General features: G+C 39.6%; 1 protein-coding gene across 1 annotated transcript in view; it reads right to left on the bottom strand.

The window, feature by feature from the left end:
- Window positions 1-1,774: 1,774 nt before the first annotated feature.
- prpf8 (pre-mRNA processing factor 8) overlaps window positions 1,775-20,298 on the bottom strand; it is a 43,293-nt gene continuing 24,769 nt past the window's right edge. The window contains exons 22-42 of the mRNA XM_038814202.1: window positions 19,748-19,958; window positions 19,163-19,279; window positions 17,800-18,047; window positions 17,418-17,597; window positions 17,203-17,338; window positions 16,009-16,178; window positions 15,664-15,793; window positions 15,430-15,576; window positions 14,886-15,046; window positions 14,516-14,707; window positions 13,790-14,027; window positions 13,520-13,648; window positions 13,047-13,160; window positions 12,211-12,384; window positions 10,147-10,340; window positions 9,288-9,527; window positions 7,653-7,794; window positions 6,523-6,663; window positions 5,917-6,056; window positions 3,880-4,082; window positions 1,775-2,253 (exon numbers count right to left, since the gene is read on the bottom strand). Of these exons, the coding sequence (XP_038670130.1) occupies window positions 2,099-2,253; window positions 3,880-4,082; window positions 5,917-6,056; window positions 6,523-6,663; window positions 7,653-7,794; window positions 9,288-9,527; window positions 10,147-10,340; window positions 12,211-12,384; window positions 13,047-13,160; window positions 13,520-13,648; window positions 13,790-14,027; window positions 14,516-14,707; window positions 14,886-15,046; window positions 15,430-15,576; window positions 15,664-15,793; window positions 16,009-16,178; window positions 17,203-17,338; window positions 17,418-17,597; window positions 17,800-18,047; window positions 19,163-19,279; window positions 19,748-19,958 (3,562 nt within the window). The 3' untranslated portion in view covers window positions 1,775-2,098. The remainder of the gene's footprint in view (window positions 2,254-3,879; window positions 4,083-5,916; window positions 6,057-6,522; window positions 6,664-7,652; window positions 7,795-9,287; window positions 9,528-10,146; window positions 10,341-12,210; window positions 12,385-13,046; window positions 13,161-13,519; window positions 13,649-13,789; window positions 14,028-14,515; window positions 14,708-14,885; window positions 15,047-15,429; window positions 15,577-15,663; window positions 15,794-16,008; window positions 16,179-17,202; window positions 17,339-17,417; window positions 17,598-17,799; window positions 18,048-19,162; window positions 19,280-19,747; window positions 19,959-20,298) is intronic.

The following is a 20,298-nucleotide window of genomic DNA, read 5'->3' as shown; positions in this document are numbered from 1 at the left end:
ATGTTCTCATCTATCTGTTGCCCTTTTTGCGCTCTTGGTGGCAGAGGTCACAGCTTTGGAAGGTTCGGTTGAAGGAGCCTTGGTGATTTGCTTGGTGTGCAACTTCTATTGGGTACACTGCTGTTACTGTTGGCATTGGTGGAGGGAGTGAATGTTTACGGTGGTGGTTTGGCACCGATATAGCTGACTGCTTTGCCTGGATGGTATTAAGCTTCTTGAGTGTTGATGGTACCGCATTCATCTAGGAAAGTGAAGAGCAATCCTTAACAGTCTTGACATGTGCCTTGTAGATGGTGGACCGGCTTTGAGGAGTCAGGCGAGTTACTCACTACAGAATTCCCAGACTCTGACCTGCTCTTATCGCTAGTATTTACGTGGCTAGATCAGTTAAGTACATGGCTAATGGTAGCACCCAGATATTGACGGTGGGGGTTTTAGCAATGGTAATGCCAGTCACTATCTTGTTGGGAGATAGCCATTGGCTGGCTAGTGTAGCATGAATGCTACTTGCCACTTAACAGCCCAAATATGAATCTTGTCTGGCCAATATCTCCATTAGTCTCATTATTATCAAGAGACTTCCAGAATAATTAGTGGATGCTTTGAGCATTAACCTCAAGGTGCTGGAATGCAGAGAGAAAATGGCAACTGAATTCAGAGTTTTTGGATGACATCGCTCACATCTACAGGGTCTAACTCATTCAGGATCTTGCTCAAGTGGCATTGCTAGAATTGCTTTCATGATGCCATCTTCCCATCAGATGCCTTCTCACATCATGACAATGTCAGAATAGGGAACCTAGATAACTCTGTATTCGAGCAATGCAGGCTCCAGAAGAAACCACTACAATGCCAAGAGGCTTATGATACCACAGCACTCTAGTCCCGAGAGGTCACCTTGGGTGCAGCAGCAGGTCAGAATTAACCTTAGCACAGAAAAGAACCAATGATAGGCACTTGTCATAATTATTTATTATGAATTGTAAAACCAGTAATAAGTCCAATGTGCTTCAGTTCTTCTCATGTTTGAGAGACTGTCTGGAGGTCAGTTTGCATTGGGAGGAAGAATTCTTTCAACAGTTGATGCCTTATTAAGGAATTAAGGGACCATTAAGGGAGCAGTAGATTGCACTTAAAGAGGGTCATTTGCTGGTCAACCTCTCCCTTGTCCAATCCTATCCTTACGTGCATCTCTCCTTCATTTTAAAGGACATATATGGGAATATAATAATAACTTATTGTCACAAGTAGGCTTCAATGAAGTTACTGTGAAAAGCCCCTAGTCACCACATTCCTGCACCTGTTCGGGGAGGCTGGTATGGGAATTGAACCTGCGCTGCTGAATATATGAATATATAGGGAATATCCATACCGAGTCCAATGATAATGGTTCTATGAAAGATGGGTGAGAAGTAAAAGATTTTCCTGCTGAAAGGTAGCTTGCAGAATTGCATTTTTAATTGCACAACTGAGCAAGTAGTGCTTCAGTCGAAGTTGATAGTTCAAGGATTGTAGAAGTTCAAACACATCAATCTATCCACTTCCTTGTTTGACAAGTTTTGAAGGTAACTTATCCCTCTTTTGGGTATGCTTAACTTAATCAGATAATGATCCTGTTCCAGGAATTGTAACTACCATCACTTTGTCATTTTCATATATGCACCACTCTAGTGGCAGCTGCATTTGCTACCAGTGGCCAACTATGAGAACTGATGGTGCATTTCAGAACAGGAACGACGGTCACATTTTGAGGGGTACTTACCAGCCAATTCTGGTCATTACATGTTCATCATTTTATTGTATTTTGAATATCACAACAAAAGCCACTTGTAATTAAAAAAATTATTTAAGCTTTAATCTCTTCTACAGTGTACACATCACTGCACAACAGAAAATTACAGATATACTAAATGTCTAAAACTGTTCAGCTCTCAGATGCCATAGTTGCAGGCAATTATTCAACACAAGGCTACTGTTTCACAGATATCGCACAGAATTTGGTGTTAACATATACTACGAACAAATTTAGAGACCATAAACTGAATTTAAATTCGTTTGTTGAATATCAACAGTACAGAAGTTCCATTCTCTTGGTTTTCTAGGAGTACATGTCCTCTCTGTCTGCATTGTAGATCTCCCCCTCTTGCAGTGAAGCAAAGTTCAAGAAGTGAGATGGTCTGTGAACTTCATGGTAAAACTCTTTAGGGTTGGCCAAATGCAGCTCATATTTCATGTTGGGATCATGGCGAACACCTAATAAAAAAGATAAACATTTAATCTAGGAGGCAGGCTTCTCGAATTGTCAAAAAATTTAAGATAATTCTATTTGATTATGAAAGATAAGTTAGTTGGTCAGACAGTAATTTAGCTAAGAACCTAACAAAGATACACAAGTTAAAATAATAGGTGGCTTATAGATTCCTTCAGGTTTGGAGTGCAGTATGGAGTTCCATCAGATGTAATGCTACCTGCATGGCAGCAAATTTCAAGCATACTTTGTCAGTAGTAAAATAAGGAATCATAATCCATCTAAACTAATGCCAATTAACATGTTTTACGTAATTAATTTTCATGATTATACAGATAAAATGGACAAGCTTGAAAACGTACCTAAAAACGCAGAAAAAAACTATGTTTATGCAAGTTGTGTTTTTAAAATAAATTTAGAGTGCCCAAATTCATTTTTTCCATGGGGCAATTTTAGCATTGCCAATCCACCTACCCTGCACATCTTTGGGGGCGAAACCCACGCAAACACGTTGAGAATGATGAAAGTTGTTTTGACAAAATAATCAGTAGTTATGGCAAAATGAATATTTAAATAAAAAGGGGGAAGTTGGGATTTGCATTAAGATAATTTCCGAGCCACCATTTGTCAAATGGTGAATATTAAACTATTTTTCTGAAGTAAATGAAAGCACCACATACACCAGAGCTATGTAAACTATAGTTCACCATCCACATCCTGCATACATAGATTTCTGAAGTGCTTGTCCCCACCTTGTCCTGCTGCTCCTTCAACCAGGTCACATTGTGCATAGAAACTTTCACTGAGATAGCGGGCAGCAGCATAAAATGTGGAGGAGAGGGGAGAAAGAAACAAAAGGAGCACAACAAACTGAAAGAAGGAAATCTAAATGCAGGATAGTGACGAGAACTGTGTCAAGGAAATAAAATGACAAAGAAACTTTGGGCAACCCAGCCTAATCAGATTTATTGCCTGCTGTATATCTGCAACCTTTAGGCTTTGCAATTAGCATTTGACTTGTCCATAAACAAAAGAAGATTTAGACAGTCTGGGAAACAAGCCCCGAGCGCAGTATAAAAATATTAGCCTTTGAGAGAAAAGTAAGTTAATCAAATGAGGAAACTGTGTTTGATCCCCAGTCTAAACCAAAAGTGGACGACCTCAGTCAGGTATGCAATGTGTTTCACAAGTTGGAGTTGCTATTCTTGGGTCAAGCACAGGAACACTGACCAGAGACTTAAAATATTTCTGGTCATCAGTAACCTTTCATAGAAATGCAGGCATCAGTGGGGACTGGATCAGACATTGCTAGGTACTTTATTGATCCATACACCTTTAGGCACTCTAGCTAAGGGTAAATAGTGCTCACATAGTTAAGTATCACCGGACACTGAATTCTATGGTACCGTGCACCAGCAAAAACACAATACCTTCAGGTAATCAGGAAATAAAATGGACAGAAGGAAATAAAAAGGCCTGGCTTGGGAACATACTTTTCAACAACATCAAAATAAAGATCTGTGCTGTACTACGTCATAGCTGAAACCTAGAACTGCTTCGAAATAGCATCATGTTAATCATCTTATATAGGCAACTCTTAGATTTAAAAAAAAGACTTTGAAAGTACTTACCCATGAAGTTATAGTTCCAGGAGCTCTGGCCAGGGACCATGAAAAAACCAAGGAATCTATCCGACAACAACATCTGTACCCTTTCATAGTGGGAAGGCAGGTACCCCTTAGGGTTGTTTCCCTTGTCTGTGTTCTGTCTACCCCATTCATACCCACTTGGAGTAAGTTTGTATGCCGTCAGTGTGCAGGAACCTGGAGTAAAGCTGAAGAAAAAAAAAACTATTACTACCTACCAGATGTATGGAAGTGTTCTCGAATCATGCTCTAGTCAACTTGAATTCTAACCTCCTCACTGGTCTGTTCTGTTCAGACCACCAGCACCAATCTCTGGGCATTGGCAAGCTTTTCTAATGTCTCTCTTTAAATTACTGATTTTTCACATTTTGGTGCATCTTACAAAATTCCATCTAAACTCAAACACTGAACTTAAAATGAACTTCAAAAATGAAAATTGAGCTATAATATTTAGCCAGAGTATGTAATCAGTCAAGATTTAAATACTATGCCAGTGTAAGGGTTAACACTTACTCAATTCTGGCATAATTACAATCAATAAATTTTTGGTAATAATAATCTTTATTAGTGTCACAAGTAGGCTTACATTAAAACTGCAATGAAGTTATTGTGAAAATACCCTAGTCGCCACACTCCAGCGCCTGTTCGGGTACACGGAGGGAGAATTCAGAATGTCCAATTTACCAAACCGCATGTCTTTTGGGGCTTGTGGGAGGAAATGGAGCGCCAGGAGGAAACCTACGCAACATGGGGAGAACATGCAGACTCCGGACAGTGATCCAAGCCGGGAATTGAACCAGGGTCCATGGCTGCGAAGCAACAGTGCTAACCACGTGCTGCCCTACAAAAGTGATTCCTTTCATTATTATTTGCCTTATGAAATCAGGTGTGCTCAACCTTCACTGAAGGTGCACTAGGTATTTTAATATGTAGCTTATAATGTTTAATATGTGGTAATTATTAAAGAAAATTTACATATTCAAGTACCCAAAATCACTGTGCTCTGCTTGAATAGAAGGGATTAAATGGAATTATCTATATGAACCACTCCAAGTAATACAGAAAATGCCAATGAATTTGTTAATTTCTAATTCATTACAAAGGGATCACTGATATAAATAAATGCAATATTGTGTTTTGTTACAGATTAATCACTGTGAAACATTAGAGTAGAATGTCCTGTGGAGGAATAATGGGAACCCCCTTTGTCAACATCTATTTACATCCAAATTTTCTGCCAATTTCATTGGTGTATACTAAAACCTAAAAACAGACAAAAGTAAAATCCAGTGTAAATAACTGGTGCCCGAGGATGGAGCTGAACACAGACCATGTACTCTTTAAATATCAAAATTCGAGTCTCAACTCAATTAACCGTCATTCGTGAATGTTAGGCACAGCATGCTTACCTGATTTATACTGCTGGTATACAATGCATTCAAAGAAACAGAAAATACGGTGCAGGCCCTTGTAGCTCGGAGACTACAAAAAGTTACAAAAAAACTCAAAAAAGGAACTTCAATTTGCATCTAAACTTCTACGCCTGTTTTGAAGCAGTGCAATTGGACGAGTTTCATGCGATGCTCTTTAGCCTAAAGTCATAACCATAAAAATGAGGAGAGTTGCGGACAGCGGAGGAATTGTTAGGTGGGAATTAAAGAGTGAAGAGATTAGATTTCAGCGTAATTACATGCATGGCGCACTTGTGCCTGAATTTCCACATTGAATACTTGCTTTTGTCCCCAATGATATGCGCCTGAATGCAAATACACAGGAAATGAAAATCGCTTTATTGTCATGAGTAGGCTTCAATGAAGTTACTGTGAAAAGCCCCTAGTCGCCACATTCCGGCACCTGTCCGGGGAGGCTGGTACGGGAATCGAACCGTGCTGCTAGCCTGCTTGGTCTGCTTTAAAAGCCAGCGATTTAGCCCAGTGAGCTAAACCAGCCCCTATTCTACCTCTAATTCTACCTCTGTGGGCCATGACCATTTAAGTTGATCAGGAAATTGAGCATTTTTACCTGCAGGTTATTATGATGGTCTTCTCTCCATCCCAAGATGGATTGTCAGCCATTACTTTAGCATGGGTGGTGACATCTTGTGGTGACAACTGAGGAGACTCATTAGGTTGTGTGTGAATCCAACCAAGAGGTTCCATTTCCTGAAGAAATAATTTCCAATTAATACAGATTTTAATAGAATGTAATAGCAAGAACCTTATTCTTGAGCAACATAGGAAAATGCTGACAAATCTCAGCAGGTCTAACAGTACCTTTGGAGAGAGAACAGAGCTAACGTTGAATCTGGACGACTCTTCGTCAGAGTCTTATTGTTTAACTTGTATTCACTGATGCCTCCAATAAAAGATTAAAAGCAGGCTCGATGACCAATTATTTGAAAATGTATTTCTACACTGATCCAATTTCGGCAGGAATAGTAATCAAACTTCAAAGTTGATATGAAGAAAATCACCATAAACATGTATGGAATTGAGACTTCCCAGATAGTTTATTGTACACATTATATAGGATATTATGTTAAAATTCAAGTAGTAAAAGTATATAGAACTCAAGCTAACTGCGGCTATTACATTATTTACATGGCATTTAAGCAATAAAAATCTATACCTTCAGATATTCATGTTGTGGCAGCTGGTTAGGCAGATGCACAGTCTGATGGGTTCCCCATTGTGGTACCATCACAATACACCTGATTTCCTTCACTTGGGGGTTATCCGGAGGACTCACACCATACAGATATCCTGCAATCTACAAAAGGAAACATTTTGTTACTCCGTCACCTCTGCCATAATCAGCTGAATTTTGTTTTGTTTAGTGCTAACCACTATGCCACCGTGTCGTCCTAATCAGCTGAATTATTATACCTTTTAGTGAAATTTGAACCCTGTATGAAAATATTTGACAAACAAACTCTGCCAATTTCTGAAACAATTCTCAAACCAAACTCAACTTTCCCCTCTATGTTAACAAAGGGGAATTAAATTGCCTAATTAGCTCTGGTCCAAACATCTGATTTGTCATATTCACTAAATGTTCATATTTAGATCAAAGGCAAGAGCAAACACCAACTCCTCTGAAACAGGCAATGGCCAACTATACTGAATCAATTTGTATCATAGATGACAAGACCACAATAGTTCCAGTCGAGGGTATGAGAAAGGGTGTGTCATGAAAAGGAAAAAATTGCCATGGCGTAAAAATCAATATGGAAATATCAAAAACTTAACATGTGGTTGATTAATTAATTGGTATTAGTCATGTAATGTTTTGTTTGGCATTACACAGAGCTATATACCGCTAATATCTCATACATCAGAATTTGTGGGTAGAAAAAAAAATACAGAAATAGGTCGCATATGGATGTTAATATTCTTGCTATGGTTGTTGCAGACAATTACTAACCATTCGTTTTAAACTTAGGTTTACAATCTAGTAATATTACTCTGTTTTGGATATTACCCAAATCCCCCTTTATGCCAGGGAAAAAACGTGTTTTAACAGAAGCTAGCCATTTTCAATCAACACCAGCTGAAGTGAAAACGCGAAGGATCTGAAGGCTGAAACTTTGAACCTCATATTGTTCACATTCTCCAATGTTTAGAATGTGGTACAAATCATACATGTAGTTTGGGAATTTTCAAAAGTTCAAATCAGGTTTCCAGGAATCATTAAGACACAAATTTCCTCCTTAGGCCACATATACAAAACATACTACCACACAATAGGGAAGAGGTTACCTGTGCTCTCAAGTCTGAAATGCAGATAAATTTCTTCAGCACATTCTTGGGCAGGATGTAAGTATAGCCTGTCTCTTTGATGTCATCAGAGGAAACATAGATGTGATTGGTACGCAGATGAAGGTTGGCAGCAGATATCGCTCTGTGCAGAATAAAGCAAGTAAATAACAGGAAACATATACGGATCTAGCATTCAGTATTTCTGTGACTGGGGAATTCTTCACCTCAAACAGTTTGCCCATTGCAATTACATTGAACAAATACCATGGGTTCAAAGTTGAATTATCAGATTATGCTAACCTTCTAGTCCAACCATATATATATTTGCCTTTTTAAATTCTCCTCTCTTTTCATATCTTAGGCAATATATTGAATTATCTAACACTAATAAGCTCAGCTTCTTAATCAGCTGGTTTGAGGAAACTCTGCATCCAGTCTTTGCTTTCAATGCTTAATGCCAGTATTATCTCTGCTATGGCAAATAGGTTATTGAGGTTTTTCCTATTTATGTCTATTGGCAAGCCTAGTGACTTAACGTTATCTGATATTGTATGTCAACATGTGTTGGGACTCAACAGCACATTAGGAGACTTAGGAGAATAAACAAATATATTTTGTGATGGGGAAAACAGTTCTTTTGTTTAGACTTGCTCAAAAGAGATAATACAAATTGTGGTACTTTAAACTAGAAGTCACTGCCTCACTAGCTACCGCCTATCTGTCTCAAGGGGCTTTTCACAGTAACTTCATTGAAGCCTACTCGTGACAATAAACGATTTTCATTTCATTCTAGTCAGTGAAGTGAGTAGAGAAAGCTACCGTAAAGGGCAGGGGCACATATAATTTGTTTCCCTACAATCATCTTTAAATTATGTATTTTACAATTATTACATGTGGTGGGGAAATTTAAAAAATATTATGTTGAGAGTGCCTCAATTATGGGCAGACTTTGCCACATAATCTACATTAGCATCCCATACAATCTGCTTTGGTGTGCCACAGCAATTCAACCTCAGATGCCAAAAAACACTGCAGGCCCTGTTTACAATCATGGTTCATTCCACACTATTATCTGATACAAAGTTATCTACACTGAATAGCCTTAAATGTCTCTTCTCCGACGGAATTGCTTAATTACTAATTGAAACCCCAAAAGCAGCTTTTTAAAAAATAAATTTAGAGTACCTAATTCTTTTTTTCCCCCAATTAAGGGGCAATTTAGCATGGCCAATTCACCTACCTGCACATCTTTTTGGGTTGTGGGAGTGAGACCCACACAGACACGGGGAGAATGTGAACTCCACACGGACAATGACCTGGGGCCGGGATCGAACCTGGGTCCTCGGTGTCATGAGGCAACAGTGCTAACCACTGCATCACTGCGCCGCCCTACCTGATAAGTAACTTAAGGGTCAATAGCCCAGTCTAAAAGCTTAAGAAAAGGGTGATGCAAACCTTTATCTCATGATGAAGCATAAACTTAATTAATTTTGAAAATTAACAATACTTAAAATTCCATTCTCAATCACTTTGGTGACTGTAAATATGTTTACTAGTAAATGGTTTAATAAACAATCTTTTTCAAGTTTGACCTTGCAATTTGCCACATAAATTAATGTTAAAAATAAATCATACCTGACTCTCCATTCAGTTTTGGATGAGAAAGTTTGGGTCTCGTAATTGCTGGTTGTTGAAGTGATGATTTCATCACCATGTTTGTTCACAGTGCGTGTCTGTGTGGCTGTTAGCTGAGACTGCTCTTTGGTCTGCTTTTCAATTTCAGCAATCTGTTGCCTCTGCTGCGAAGGCGCAGAAATCTCCATACCCAAAATAATGTCACGAATCTCCGATTGAGTCAAAGATGCCACATTTACACTTGAATGCAAAATAACAGGTAAATGAAATTACAATATGACTGATAAGCAGAAGTGGTTACGCAGAAATAAAACATAACACTTGCATATTTGTGTATTGCGGAAAAAAAAGAGACATGCTGAAGCTTTTCATCTTGCACTTATCAGGACGCTTGCAAGAATAGCGGTATATAAAGGGAAACAACAATTTATACTGTGTGAGAACAGAATTATCACTGGCTGGCAAGTGGACTCTGATTCTCTTCTGATACAGTATAAATTGTTGTTTTGAAGTGTCCTGATGAATGGAAGATAAAAAGCTTCGACATGTCTCTTTTTTTCTAGCTATACTCTAGTTCTGTACTACCAAAGTACTACTTAGATATTTGCGTTTCTGTAGTTTTGAGTTAAATTTTTATTTAATAGCAAAATTATGATTTTACATTGCATTGTAAAATATTGACCCGACAGACCACTGATACTGCAATTCAACCCATAATTTTAATAAATAATCTAATAATTTGGAGCTTCAAAGCACAAACAAGGACTGCAAATTCCTTCATAAATAATGCTGCTCCAATTTCAAGCCAGCCATGGCATGCTGCAAAACATCTGGCAGGTTTTTTCGCATTTGCACTCACTTGTTTTTCTTGCCATAGTCAGCCAGAATGAGATCTTTCAACTGCACTTCCACCTTTATCCATTCTTCATCTGTCAAAGTTGGCCAGATGTGATGAGGCTCTGTTATTGTAGTTTTGTCAGGTTTCAGAATGACCTTTGCGCGATCATTGTTCACATGCAGTGCTCGAAGAATTAAAATCAGCCGAGAGAATGCCTATAAATCCATCAGTGGGGAATGGGAAGGGAAATATATATTTGAGGCTACACGTTAGTTTTTGAAAATGTATGTTGCAGTTTTCTTAGCTTCCCAATTGGTAAGCATTGACTATCTTGTGCTATCCACCACATAGTCACCTCCACAGAAACAAGTGGCAATTACCATTCTAGATCAGAAACTCTCGCCATACTTGCATTCCATTCACCTTACTCTAACTCAAGTCTTCCAGCTTCTTAACTACAATTTGCAGTCTAGCTCCACTCTCTTTCTCCAAACTGTTTTCCTTTGACTGGACACTGCTTTTTTAAAAAAAAAGATTTTCCTCTTTCTGTTGTCCTGTGTTATTAAACTATGGAGCTATAACAATACCTGCACATTCATATGATGGTCTTTATGCCAAGTACTCTGTGCTTAAATTGACGGGAGTCTACGATCATGAATTTGCACGCTAAATCAGGCAAACATACACTACATATGCAAATTTCTTGTAAGTATGGCAATAGGCTTCTCATTAATCAGATGACTAACTAAATAAAACAGTTTGAATGTTTTTCTTTAATAGTTTCTGCAGTTAGGAGTGGCACAGAAGAGTCACTTAGGTTTCTGAATACTAAAACAGTAGCTTAAGTATTACCACATTCCTATTGGATTCCTTGCACACAGAAAAATAGTGAACTGAACAGAGGGGAAAGAGGACTAGGGAAAACACCAAAGAAACAAGGTTTTGAATAGGAGGGAAGGAGCAAAGTAGAAAGAACTCTAGAGGGAACTTTAAAGGACAAGACTATAGCGAAACAAAATCAAGGAGGTAACTTTATTAGAAAAGGGGAGAAGAATAATTTCAAGTGAGACGGGACGGGAGTTCATTCAACAATGTAAGGCTGGATAAAATGCTAAATTAGAGTGGGGTGAATCCATGGAATATTCTGACAGCGAGTGCAAGAATTATGAAATAATAACACTGATGCAGCACAGCATAAGATTAGTTTAGCCTCATGGTTTTGATGGAGATGGGGAAAAAGGTAAGGACTCAGATACATAATGCGCCGCAGGTGGAATAAATCAATGTCAGTAAAGATTGGGTGATAACAAGGAAGCTCAGCACTGAATATGCCATGGTGATAGCTGGGAAAGTTGCATGTCAAGACGGTGTCACTTCAGTGTCAGTAGGTGAAACAGTCAAGACAGACACATAATGATAGGCCAAATAAATGAATGCCATTCAATTTAAAAGAGGTTCTGGTCATTAAAAAAATGTAAAATTGTAATATCCTCGAAATTCATTTATTCAATCTAATTCTCTACCTAAAATACATTGTAAGCAACTGATGAACAGTCAGATCAGTAAAGGAAAGCAGAGTTGCTCCAGATGGGATTCAAAAACCAACCATACAGTACATAACCATCATACAACATTCTTCCCCTCATTTCACATTTAAAGTCGGATTAATGCTTACATTATAAAGTCGACCATCCATTCTGGATTTTAAGGTGCAAACAAGCATAGAAGTAGACTTCTAGAAAATAGCTTCTCCCACTAGACTCCTTTTATGCCCCATTTGGGTTTATTAAAACACAACATTTTACTAAACAATTACAAAACTTCAGAACTAGCTTGTATGAAGACGAAGGCTGAATGAATAGGAAATAAGTCTAGGTTTGTCCACTGTCCTTGCATACCCAAACTGCGGTCATTAGGAAAGCGTACTGAAAAGTAGTTTCAGAGAGTGTTAATTCCTTTAGTACAGGTTGCAGATTATTTCGGAATAGGAAAGGGGTAAAAACATGCAAGGCACATATTTACAGGATCTGTAAGACCAATTGCATCCACTCCCCATTAAAAAAAATAAAACATAATTTTACTTACAGTATAGGAGGAAATGGTCTTCAGCCAATCATCATACAAGTTAAAGAGCACCATCTGGGGTTCGGTTGCCTTTAAAATCAAATCCCCAAACTTCTCCACTTTTAGGCAAGCCTGGAAAGGCAACTGCAGCTCAGATCCTTTGATCACAATGTTGGGGAAATCCAGCAAATGAACCTAAAGGAAACAAAAATGTCCATGTTAATTTTGGCAGTGAACAAATGTTGCTATCCAGGATTTTCAAGTTGCTTAAAAATACAAAACAAGCTATTTAGTCCAGATTTCAACCGTAGAAATAGTCACATGATTCACAGGTTTGGACTCCTCTTGCCTAAATCACCACTCAGCTGGGCAACTAAACTATTTAATTTACATAAATTGAGCTTTAGTGGAGAGATGTTTACATTCACTGCTCAGAATTTGAAAACAGTATCGGCAATCCTGCGGCACAATGGTTGGCACTGCTGCCTCAGCGCCAGGATTCAATTCTAGCCTTGGGTGTCTGTCTATGTGGAGCTTGTACGTTCTCCCAGTGTCTACATGGGTTTCCTCCGGTTGCCTCCTACAGTCCAAAGGTGTGTGGGTTAGGTGGATTGGCCATGTTAAAATGCCTGTAACGTCCAGGGATGTTCAGGTTAGATCATGGGGTAACGGGGATAGGGCAGGGTGGATTGGGGAGTGGACATGGGTAGAGTGCTCTTTCGAAGGATCAAATGGCACTTGAAGGATTCTACACTATTTCTCAATGCAGCTAAATACAAACTTTCTAACAGTTCAATTTTTATTCCATTTCAACTTTATGGAAAATTATCGGAAAAGTGCAAATAAAGTTTACTCACTTCCAGTGGATCTAACATGCCCTTCCTTGTAACAATGATCTGTTTAGGCTGTTCTTCAACTGGAAGCGATCGGATCAAGGCAGCCACTTCTTCAGCAGTTTTCCATTTTGCCAGCTGAAAGCAAAAACACCCATTACTATCTGTACATTCGACACAATAATATTAAGCAAAGGCTTAAAATAGTAACCCGAATGTGATAAAGATGCAGATATTAATCTATGCGAAAGAGATTTCACCCATATACCAATATTGGTAAAATTAGCAAATCCTTAAAGTGCCATGGCATTTTCATATTTTTCTCTCCTCCTTGATCAAATGAGACTGAAAAATAATTGACATTACAACCCTGTTTTTAAAGGCAAAACCGAAGCATCAACATTTACATGATCTAAACACCCAAGTATTTTGTTGTTGAGGCATTTACTTGGCTACATGCATACAAGATATAGTGAAATACTGCATCAGAATATTACCTGGCCCAAACGTTTCTGCCCAGCCCAAACTGAAGTGTGGATAATTTTAAGGAACAACTGTCCTGTCCTGGGATTGAAGATGAAAATGGCTCCATTAATGGGCTTTGTTGTCAAGTTACCTTCAAATGTCTATGGAAAGAACGCATTTATGCAAGAATAAGGTTTGAAGGGTAGCAAGTACAATGGAAGCAGCATAGTTAACAATTTTTAAAAATATATTTTTTAAGGGAAGATGTTTCACTTTTTAGAATTATGGTTGGTATTTTTTACCTTATGAATGGTGACCCGGTACACATTTGTATCATCCACAAACCATATGATTTGGTTGGAGAAGAGTTCACCATAATTCTGTGAGGATAGGTAAGGTTCAGTTGGCTCGGAAGAGTACAGCTGTAGACCCTTTCGAATACGCTCTCTCAACACATATAAAGCAGGGTTAGCCTTCATGATTTTTGCCATAGCCTGTTGGATCAGTGGCTTGGCACCAGGAAACCAGTTACCATAAGCACTTCAAGACAAAAAATGTTAACTTTCATAAATTTTTCAAAGAAATACCAGGACAGAAATTGGACAAAAAGATTCTTCCAAGAAATGCTATTTCATGCAAGTTCTGATGAATTTACTGCTTAGCATGGCAAGAACTTTGATGCAGCTCAAAGAAATTGCACATATGCACTTATTGTATACAAGTTACATTAAGAAAAAATAATATATTACATATTTATCAGTGTATTCCAGCAGGTCATAAGAAAGAGTAGGCCTTTCAGGCCATCATGTCTGCTCTGCATTACAATAAGATCATCGCCGATATGAGAATGGCCATGCCACTTTCCTGCCTGGTAATGGGAACAGGCAGTAAAGCAGCATTAAGGTCACAAATAGATCAGCCATAACCTTATGAATGGTGCCGGAGCAGGCTCGATGCTAGATCATATGACCTACCAGAATATATTATGAATTTAATGAGACTGGCTGCAGGCCTAGTAGAATACATACCTATGCAGATTATAGGCCAGATCAATAGCAATCAACACACCAGTCGGTGAGGGGTAGATACTCATGTTATCTGTTGTATAGTCCAAGAACTTGGCTCTGGCGTATCTCTCAATATCATGAGAATCATAGTCACCCCATCGCAACTGGATGTCTATCCAGTACTTTTGGGTAGTAGTGCTATCCATTACATCTCTAAAAGAAGTAAATCTCATTAGTATATACAGTATGATTCAAAATAGAAACAAAAAACAGCAGAAAATTTGGACTTTTCATAGATTATATCAATGTTTAAAGATAAACATGGTTCAAGTGGCGATCACATCTGGATAGCAGTATTCCATTTCTCATGAAAATGATAGAATAGACATACTTTGAGTCAGCAAGGAGTGATGGTCTGGAAACATTCCACTTGTACGAAGCAAACAGCAGGATATCAGCACAGGAGGAGTTCATTTTGTAGGATTTTCTGGGGTGAATGGTCTCTTTCTGCACAGTCTCAATCTCCAGAGCATCCAACTCTTGATCAAAGACCTACAAACAAAACCATTTGATATGAAATCTGTTCCACTGCAACAGCAAGTCTCTAAAAACAAGCAAGATAAGCTGAATGATTTGCATGATTCTGAAGATAAACTGCTCACTAAGACTAGCTAAATGTGCATGTTAACTTCAAAAACAGACAAAAAAATTGCAATAATCTCTTTGGACAACAACCCCCCCCCCCCCCCCCCCCCTCTCTCTCAAACCACCCACAAAAAGTCCACCCTTTAACTTTAAAATATCTTTTCACCCATTATTAGTTTCTGTTTTTAAAATCTATTTCACCCCCCCCTCCACGGTTTTATGGTCCGCCTCCATCCAACTTTAAACCAATAAAAGTGTTCAAAAACTGAAGCGGCAGTCTAAACACTAACCTGACACAAGTCCATAACAATGCTCTCATGAATCTTCTGCCACAAATGGGCTCTGAAGATCTGGATTAAAGAAATCTTGAGTGTGGGGATTTTGCCGTGCATGAAGATTCCTGTCAGATCTAACTGCACCTGGAAACCTACATAAACCTGAGGATGGAAAAATATTTTCAGCTCAGTTTTGACAACTCATTTTATAAACAAATTTATTAATTCACAGTAGTCACACAAGCTTACATTAGCTCTGTTGATGGTTGGTGACCACCACAGAGTGAATCTTCTGTTGGGAATCTGGTTCAAACCAGACCGCTGGGCATTCGTCAGCTTCTTCCACTTCATCGATTCCTCAAAACCACTTGCCTTCTCCCTTCAAGAACAATATACAGTTTTAGAACACTTGAAAATCTCTTTCAGTACCCCAAAATCAGACATTTGATTAAAAATATAAAATGCAAATGTTTTTTCTTTGCATATTAAAAATTGGATGATCAAAACATAGATTATATTTATACACACTCGACAGGACCTCCTTAATACATAGTAAGTCTATCATGGGATTTTGTTTGCTTCTAAACCACGTACCAGAACAGGCCCTCCCACGTAGGAAAATAAGTTCCCTTGAAGAGTGTGTGCTCCAGAATGCCTTCAACACCTCCCAGTGCTTGGATCATGTCTGTACGGTAGTTGTTCAAATTCCACAGCTTTCCATCATGTCTCTGATGAGTCCACCAGAAAGGATTCTGCTTTAACACCTGGGAACAATGAAATACTTTAGTTACAAATACTCTTCAACAATTAAAGACAGCCGACTTTCTGCATTTCTATCACCATTCATAAATTGTCTGTTATCATTCGACAATTGTTTGCTCAACAGCAAACCAGCCTCTTACATGAAAACCCCAGGTAAAAATTTTAAGTAAATGTTTAATGTAGTAATTTGAGATGAATATGGAAGGAATGCCACTGGTGGTTGGGACCAAATGATCACAGCTACTTGGTTGCAGAGATGTAGGTACTACAACCTGCCTCTGTGCACCCAAGAGGTGAAGAGAAAGAAAATAATGTGGAAACAAGTAGGTATAAAACACCAAAGTACTTACAGCTGCATATTTCCCTCTCATCGCTAGTAAAAATATATTCATTCGCAAGACTCAACCACAGTGCTGACAGACTAGTGATCATGAGAGCAATATTGGCTCTAATTCTATTCTCGCTTGACCTATATGCACATACACTCTTCTTACAAGAGTTTCTGAGATGTTACCAATTGCAGGAATTCTCAGTGATTTCCCCCCATTGCCTGCCATGTCTGCCACCATTGCAACTGAGATCAGTTAACACAAAACTAAAGATCAAACTCAAGGATCTTACTCACCTGGATGGTCCAACTGCCCAATGGACAAATTCACCAACCCAAGCATACAGTCAACACACAATACTTCCAACATGGTGAAGTTCTCAGTGCTGAGCCATGGAATGATTTGACAGAGGACACAGTGCCACAAATGATTTGGTTCCAACCTCAGTTGTGCCATCAGAGAAAACCGTGAAGCGAAAGTCAGGCATTTCTCAACAGGGAAGTAAATGCTTTTTTAAGATTGATTTTGTACAAGATTGATTCTGCACAAATGACCGGCTGTAAAACAGCACCGAGGGAAGACTGAGAGTTGATCTGCAACTCAGCCAGAGACTGCGATCCACAGAAGTCACAGGAGCTAAGGAGGTAGTGGTGCGAGAAAATTCTGAGAAAAAAAATGTATTTTTAAGAAGTCATACCTGATACTGTTTAAAATCAGTTCTAACTCTCCAGCCCTTATCATAAGCCAGTGTGTGTCTGTCCTTCTGGAACAGCGTGTTAATACGTGGAATACCTCTGTCCCAGGAGTCTTCCAGATCTTCCAACGTTAGGCGCCTGAAATTATAAACAGATTGTCAAGAATGCAAACTAGCATCCTGTCACTATAATTGTTACAACGAATATCAAAACTGACCTATTTTGTGCAATAGCTTCCTGTCGTTTCAGTGCATATTCTGCCCACACTCTCTGCGAATCAATGAACTCACTCTCCCAAGGCTGAATGTAACGATAAAGATTAGGAATCAGTTGATCCTCTTCATGACTCATACCTGATCGGAAATGAGTGATGCCGACATCGGTCTGCTTCGACCACCTATAAGATAATATTTGTGCTTATATTGTAACATAGCATACAAAAGGAGATTTCTCTATTTAAAATTACCAGCAATATCAAAAGAAAATTCTGAAATAGATTTATTCAATGCTGTCACATACATACATCCTTCTATAGACTATCACACAATATATTGTGCTTCAATTGCTCATTTAATTTGAAATATGTTTTTATACAGTACCTCAAGTCAGACTGTGGGATGAGAACGTGACCCATGGAGAGCATGCCAAGTCCACCCAGCTCCTTAGGGGTGTAGAATACCACTGGAGGGAAACGACTTGGCATTTTGGAATTCAGACCAATCTTAATACGGGTTTGAATCTTGTTCTCACATTTCACCAACAGGTCCAATAACTCCTGAGTGTTAACAACTGCTTCACGGAAATAGGTCATCAAGCCAATCAGAGCGGTGTTCCACTTATTGACAATCTAAAAAAGCACAAAAATTACACAGACTTTCTAATAACTTAAAAACCTTTTCTAATTAACCTCAAATTGCAACACCTAATTGTTCAAGTCCTACACCTTTCCCACTGCAATAACATATATTTGTCCCTCACAACACATGGTTACATTGGGCGCAATAGAGAAACTATGGGCGGAATGCTCCACTCCCCACGACAGGTGAGAGAATCACGGGAGGGGCAGGCGACTCACGACACGCCCCCCTGGCGCCCCCCACGATTCCCCCCCCCCCCCCCCCCGTAAGAATCCCCCCCCCCGTAAGAATCGCAGCTCGCCGTTTTTCACAGTGACCGGCGATTCTCTGGCCCAGATGGGCCGAGAGGCCTGCCGTTCCCGACCGGTTCACGACGGCGGCATCCACACCTGGTTACTGCCGTCGTGAACATGGGCGGCAAATGCTGGTTTGAGGTTTGTGGGGGGCAGAGAGGGGAGTGAGCACCACAGCCGTACTCGGGAGGGGACTGGCCCGCAATCGGTGCCCACCAATCGTCGGGCCGGCATCTCAAAGTGACGCACCCTTTTCCCTCCGCCGCCCCGCAAGATCAAGCCGCCACGTCTTGCGGGGCAGCGGAGGGGAAGACGGCAACCGCGCATGCGCGGGTTTGGGGCCTCAGCCGTCGTGACGTCAGCCGCGCATGCGCGGGTTGGAGCTGCCCAACCTGCGCATGCGCAGCTGACGTCACTTAGTAGGCGCCGCCATCGCGTCATTCTCTGTGCGCCGCCTTGACGCAAGCGTTAAGGCCCGGCGGCCGAGAGTTACGGAGCGCTGCTCCTAGCCCCCCCGGGGGGGGGGGGGGGGGGGGGGGAGAGATAAGGTGAGAGGAGCGGCCTCCGAGGCCGTCGTGAAACTCGGCCGAGTTCACGACGGCCTTCCCGATTTATCGCGGGAGCGGAGTATTCCGCCCTATGGATAAAAAGATAATTTTCAGAGCTGGCAGGCATCAACTCTGAATCTACAATAAGCCCAGGCAGATTTAATTAAAACCGCATTTTAAAAAACATTCAACATTTTGTGCTGCCATTTTAAATAAGAATTTTTAATACAATAATGCAACGGTGTGTTTCATGCCAATAAGTACCTTAGTGAAGGTGGTAGAACCAGAGGCCATGAGAATTTGGCGTACTCTGTTATGGAACCGTTGCATAGATTCGTCATCCACTCTGAGGAAGCACTGAGCTGTACGCTCTTTGGTAACCTATAATACAAATGTTTCAAAATTATATAGCACCTCTTGAACACTCACATTAATCCATTTCATAGCTGATATTAACCTGGACACTAGAGGAACTCTCCAGCTATTCGGAGATAACATTTCTACACATGAGCCAAAGGAGATAATTCTTTATTTTTTGAAATACAAATAGTACCTGAGCAAGTCAAACAAGGTGTCAAGGAAATTTTAAAACAGAATGGAATATTACTTCTGTATTTTGCTACTTGTGTTTCTTGGATTCCATGGTATGCAACAAATATAACACACATTTCAGTAATTCACTATCATATTTTCCAAATTGCTTTCCCGTTAGCTAATTATTTCCAACACATATACTTGATAATCGTAAATTTCCACATTTTACACTGAAGCTAATGCTGACATGGTAATCGATCATTCCAATCAAGTAGTCATAATAAAACAGAATAATAAGTACTACATTGTTTATACCTCATTTTGTAAGTTCCAGACTCCATCTTTGTGAGTGAATTCCTCATAGCTTGTACGGCATTTGGGAAGAATGCGGCACTCAAAGCCAGACATGTTGAATAGCAGGTTGGGATTGTCTTTGCTGTATACAGATACAAAACTGTTCTCCCACTGAATGGTGGTAACAGACCTCGGCAGCCGATTCTTGATGTCCCAAAACACTGCTCGACCACTATACGAAAAGGTGTAATATTTGAGCAAATAAAAATACAAACATTCATCATGAATAAACAATCTTTTAGCGACTACACCAAACTAACTAGAATCAAATGATGTTGACTGGTTTAGGCTTTCTGGCAGTTCGTTAAGATCATTTTACTTTTTGGCACTTCATTTGAGATCTTGACCACATGTAAACCTCTAACAAAGTACTTTGAACAGACTTCAAATCTCTCTATTTCTAAGCCAAGCTCAGCAAATTATTATTGCCTTTTCTGGAATCTCCTGCAACAACTGGTTCCAATAATCTGCGCTGCATTGACCTGCTAGCAGCAATGCTAACATTTTCAATG

Source organism: Scyliorhinus canicula, chromosome 12 (genome assembly GCF_902713615.1).
Source record: "Scyliorhinus canicula chromosome 12, sScyCan1.1, whole genome shotgun sequence".
In the NCBI taxonomy this organism is placed as follows: domain Eukaryota; kingdom Metazoa; phylum Chordata; class Chondrichthyes; order Carcharhiniformes; family Scyliorhinidae; genus Scyliorhinus; species Scyliorhinus canicula.
This window is presented reverse-complemented; position numbering and strand designations above follow the sequence as displayed.